This window comes from Helianthus annuus, chromosome 2 (genome assembly GCF_002127325.2).
Source record: "Helianthus annuus cultivar XRQ/B chromosome 2, HanXRQr2.0-SUNRISE, whole genome shotgun sequence".
Classification (NCBI taxonomy): Eukaryota; Viridiplantae; Streptophyta; class Magnoliopsida; order Asterales; family Asteraceae; genus Helianthus; species Helianthus annuus.
In genome coordinates, this window is record NC_035434.2 from 95,780,250 (window position 1) to 95,786,249 (window position 6,000).

The 6,000-nt window shown below is 34.2% G+C and overlaps 1 protein-coding gene across 1 annotated transcript; it reads right to left on the minus strand.

Annotated features, from left to right (window-relative positions):
* Nucleotides 1-4,176: 4,176 nt before the first annotated feature.
* On the minus strand, nucleotides 4,177-5,370 carry LOC110903831 (dof zinc finger protein DOF3.5). The gene has a single exon (XM_022149627.2). The coding sequence runs from the start codon at nucleotides 5,132-5,134 to the stop codon at nucleotides 4,346-4,348; it is 789 nt and encodes a 262-aa protein (XP_022005319.1). The 5' UTR covers nucleotides 5,135-5,370; the 3' UTR covers nucleotides 4,177-4,345.
* Nucleotides 5,371-6,000: the final 630 nt, after the last annotated feature.

Genomic DNA, 6,000 nt, shown 5'->3' on the forward strand with positions numbered 1-6,000 from the left:
AAATATGTGATTTTGGTTCATAAAAATGTATGATCATGATTAAGTGAAAACCCTAAAATGATGAACTTGTTATGAACATGATTGAATGATAGTTGAAGATGTGAAAACCCTTATGATTTGATCCATTTTTACTAATAGACAAATTAGGAAAACTTGTTAGTGAAACCTCATTGGTTATTACTCGATTTGGGCCTGATTACATAGTACAATTTAGCCTGATGTATCTGAGTCTGCACGTGAACAAGAAAAGGACAGCATTGCGACTCGCAACCACAGCGTGACAACTCGAGACCACAACGGTTGCGACTCGCAACCACAGCGTGACAACTCGAGACCACAACGGTTGCGACTCGCAACCACAGCGTGACAACTCGAGACCACAACGGTTGCGACTCGAAACCAGCCAGCACAAGCCGAGACCTCCTGGTTGCGACTCGAGACCTCCTGGTTGCGACTGGGCTGTCCATCTTGGTTATTGGGCCATAATGTGTTTAATATGGGCTATCTGTTAACTGGACTATGTGTTGCTGAAGTTCTGTTTGAATGTGTGAATGTTAGGGCCGGCCCAATAACCCACTGTATGTTGTATGCATGATACGTGTTAGTTATGTGTAGATTTTACGTGATTGCTTGTACACCAAACCTGACCTATACCAGTAACCATGTTAGGACGTGGTGACCAACGTGTTTGACAAGTAACCTAATCTGCCGAGCAACCCAAGGTGAGTTCACACACTAAAAGCATGCGTCCCGCGGAGGGGCACGAACAAACTACCAACTTTGGGAAAAAAAACACTTTTGACCCATTACTCCGGGGGAAACCAGAATGGGTAATTACTATCTCCGGGGGAGATACGTTTGGATATTATTTATAAATCACAACTAGCCATGCTAAACGAAACTCTATCACTTTAAGTCCCTGCTTACAGTACCGATTAATCGCCGGGGGCGAACGGGTTATTAGTTGATAGCGCTATTAGGTTTGACAACCTCACACCGTGACCGGGGGAGATCGGGCGTGAACTAGTAGACCTTGCAACATGGTCAATGACGATAGACATTGACTCGGGGCACAACAACTTTCCGTCAACAGTTTCGGTATCTACAGTTTAGTGAGCTTACAGATGGGGTAGCTCCCCACAACGTGATTATAAATGCTTTATCTAAACAACTTAAGTTTTTGGTAAACTAAAACTGGACAACTAGTGAACTCACTCAGCATTATTGTTGACCCCTTACTGCATGCTTTGCAGGTAACCAGTGACTCAGGAGCTGCTGCTTGGGGATGTGTAGTGTTCGTCAAAACCCGTGTGTTGGGTTTAATTATCTTGAACTAAGAACTATCTTTAAAACTATTTGGTTTATGCTTCCGCTGTTTTGTTAAACTAATTATCGAACTTAAACTACGATGTTGCTAACTACTTTGGGTAGCAAATATTTCTACTATTAAACAATGCTCAGTATAATTGGTGGCTGGATCCTGGTCGGTCACGCCTCCAGCGGTGGTGTTCCGCATGTGGTTTTTGGGGGTGTGACAGACCGGTTGTTAATTACAAAAAAATAAGCCTATAACGATTTAGTCCGGATCTTAATGTGGATTTCTAGCGACTTGTTGCTGCTAGAGAAGCTGCCATTGATGGCGCAGACAATGTTGATGGCTTATGGGATGGTGAAACACTGAAATCCTAGAAAGTGGAGAAGATGAGTAGATAAAATAAAATAAAAAAAGAAGAAGAAGAATTCATTTCCAAATATTGCAAAAGTATGGTAAAGTAATTAGTGGTGGAACCAGAACTTTATAAGTGGAGGATCAAAATATAGTTGTTTTTTACATTATAACTAAAACACAAAAAAAATGATAATTAGCTAAAAGAATCTTAACCTAAAGGATATGGTGTGATAGGAAGATGTTTCCCTTATACTTGAAGGTTTAGATCCTTATTTCTCAATTATATATTTGTTAGGATGAAAGTATTTTACAAAGTAAATCAATTAATAAATCCAAACATAAATTAGTAAAAGTTTTTCCTCAATTTATATAATATGGTAAATGGATAATCTTAAGAAAAAACAAATGAATTATTATATCCAAATGTTATGTAAAATCCTAAAATACTACTTGCTATTTTAACTTTTTTTTTTTAACCAAAAGAAACAACACAGCTCACCCTTCAAAAAAGAATGGCAGCCACATAACGGTAAACTTTATTAACCCTAGGCTCTATTATTTTGTCTAGGCCTGTAAATGAACCGAAGGTTCATGAACTGTTCATGAACTTGTTCGGCGGGAAGTTCGTTGATGTTCGTTTATTTAATAAACGAACGAACACGGACAAAAAAAATTGGTCGTTTAATTAAATGAACGAACATGAACAAACCTTGTGTTCGTTCATTTATGTTCGTGAACATTCTTTTATGTTCGTTCATTTATGTCCGTGAACGTTCGTTTATTTACGTTCATTTATGTTCGTTTAAATTTTAATAAATACATAAATAGTTATATTTATATAAATATTAGGTTTTCTAACTAGTTATATAAATATAACTAATTAGTATATCTATGAACCCTTATTTAGATGTGTTTTCGGATGAATGTAATATATTAGACTTGTTTCTTCAATCATGTTAATTTATGTTTATTCAAATATGTTCAGTTAATTTTTTTTATGTTTGTTTGTGTTCGTTTATGTTAATGAACTGTTCGTTTTGGCTTTAAACGAACGAACATAAACGAACACGAACATGCTCGGTTTCTTAATGAACGAACACGAACAACAAAATGTGTTCGATGATATAAGTCACCAAATAGCAATGATTTCACAATCATCAACCAAGCTCCTTCACTGCACTCCTTTGTGCTGTGAAAAGTAATAAAAAAAAGTTTACCTACGTATCGCATAGGTGATGCCACATGACATCATTTTTTTTCTCAACCAAACCCTCATAACACATTGTCTTAAAAAGAGTGTTATTTTGGATTTTTCACCTTTCCGTTGGTGAAAATTATCGTTCTAGTAGTAAACTCATTTCCAACTATTATATATTATATAAAACCACAAATGAATTTTAAGATTTCCATCTTTTTTATTAAATAAAGAGTAAAATGTTAAAATCATTCTTAAAGTTTGGTCATATTTGTTTGTTAAATTCAAAATATTTATTTTTTTTTTATTATTATTTTTATTTTTTTGCATTTGAGTCCCTGAGCTTTGAGTTTTATTGCTATTTTCATTTAATTACATAATGTTGTTAATGCGTATAATAAATAAATAATGTTATTTAAGAAAATAAACACACACAATCCCACCATTCTCCCTTTTTTCTCTCTCTCTCACACACTTTCTAGAATACCCTCACCCCATATATTTAGTTTTATAATTATTATTATTATTATATTATTTAAGTGTTAAAAAGAAATATAAAAAGAAAATTTAAAAACAGAAAAAAGTCTAAATTGCCCTTGAGTAAACACAAAATTATAAACAATGATGGCGAGTGGATGGAAATGGTAACAAAACGTAAACCTTAGGGATACATATGTAAAAAAAAATGATAGAACAATCAAATATGACTAAACTTCAAGAACGATTTGACATTTTACTCTAAAGAAAAATAAAAAATTAGAATCGAAACATTGTTGTTTTAAAATTTATATATTAACATAAGTATGTCAAACCTGTAAGTTTTCTCATTAGAATTTTACAACCATTGAATATCTACATTTGGGGTCTTCTGGTTAATTAATTGGAAGATTTTATAAGCTCGTTATATTATCAAAATGCAATAAGATTTCTGAAACGATTTCTTATCACCTTATTAACTGTTTAAAAATATGTTTTGCTAGCACGTGATCGAGATGACTTTTTAGGAAGTACGTAAGCTAGTTGTATTAATAAGCTAACCAAAACGATTTCTATATAGATTTGATTAGTACGGCAATATATGATTTTAAGGGTATAATTACACTGCTTTTATAGCATTTATGTTATTACATAACATTTCATAAGATATAAAAGTTGTTATTTATGTCTTCGAAAAATATTTGGATTATCATTGACTTAACTTAGATCGTGTTATTTTAATCTTTTTAACCGATTATATAACAATCATGAGGAGACGTAATAAATATAAACATTTAAAATATGAAACTAAAATAACACTATGAAAATTGCAATAGAATAAAATTAAATGATTTTATTGTATATATATGCTGTGTTTAATAGCTCCATATGTATAAATGTGTGTATGTATAGTTTTCTTGGAATGTGACATTTAACTTCCAAGACAAACATTTTTTCCTAATAAACTTATGACAAAAAATTGATGATTAATTATGAGAATTAATTTAAAAGCTCTGGAAAAACTTTCCGACCGATGGTAGATCCAACGATGTTGAGCTCCAATCCTCAGTAACTACGTCGGTAGAGATGTTAAAATCGTTGTTGTTGCATATGAATGGCTCGAAATCATGTTGCCATGTGAGACCTGGAAGTGTAGTAGTGTCATCGCTCCAATATATATCTTGTGGTAATTCTTCGTTAAGCATGTCTTGTAGCTCAATAAGGTTGGTGTTTTGAGTTATGAATTCGTCAATGTGGTTATCTTCACTTGAAAACGATGGAATCACCATGTTCCGTAGCTCGAATTCCTCATTGAAATCACATAACGGCGCCTCATTGCCACTTGAAGAATCACCATTCCCACTTGACGAATTATCGCCCACAACCTCCTGGTTTGGTTGATCTGAATTTTGATTTAAAAACTTAGCAAACACATCAGCAAGATCAATATTAGCTCGTTCGGTTGACTCATTAGTTGAGTCACCACTAAAGCTAGGGTTATTAACATAACCCAAGCTACCACTCCCCGTTTGGGGAGATCTGGCGGATCGTGATCGTCTGTTCTTTCGACATCCGCCGCCAACTGGAACGTTCCGAAGCGACCCGCCTTTCGTCCAATACCTCCTACAACCTTTACAAAAATACCTAGGTTGTGATAAGCTATAGTTGTTATAGTAGCAGAACTTGGTGTTGGATGAGGCACATCTTGGACAATTTGGTGCAATTTCGACACTAGGTTTCCACCTATTTTCCATTGGCCTTTGTGGGTAGTGTAGCATCATTTGGTCAAACATTTCTAGAGGGAGAAAGAGAGATAGTGAGTCTTGGTGTCTTTGTGTGTAAAAATGAAGATATATAGAGGGTTGAGGTGTTAGGGTGGCGTAGGGGGGTAGGGTAGGAGTGTGGGATCATGGGCGGTTTAGGATCCGTTAACAAGAAGGAAGAGCGTTAAATCTTGATTTTATTTTCACACAACATTGTGTGTTTCTGAGGTTAAAGGAAACGGTTATTTAGGCTAGCAAAACGTGAAGGTATGAAAACCATTTTTTGCATAGTTTTTTTAGTTAAATATTTTTGAAGTCAATAGGAGTATCAAGTATTTAAATTTAAATTTAAAGTATAAGGAACGCATATAAACTGTTGCTATATTCTCATATACTTCGTAAGAAATAAAAGAGTTAAATGCCCGGATAGTTTATGTGGTTTGGCATTTTTTTTTTACATTTAGTCACTAACTTTCTAAAATTAAAGCTATAGCCCCCAATAAGGCTGTCCAAAAAGCTCGCGTCTCGGAGGTCGCTCGGATTTAGCTCGAAAAAACTCGCTCGATATGGCTCAGTTTGATGAAAGTGAGCCGAGCCGGCTCGGCTCGGTTAGAAAGTGAGCTTAGCTCGGCTCGGCTGCTTAAATTATTTTACCTATAATATATTTTATTTTTATATACATATAATATATTACCAAAAAGTTATTATTATTTACATGTATTTAGGCTTGTAGTTTGATATCTCTGACATATTTAAAGGTTGATTGTTGTGCTAATGAACAAATATTGTATTTACTTGAAATACAAAACTTATTTTGCGCTGTTGAATGTGATTTTGGCTTGTAATGTATTAGGTTGAACTTATTATAAAAATATTCTTTTGTAGTATTGAATAAT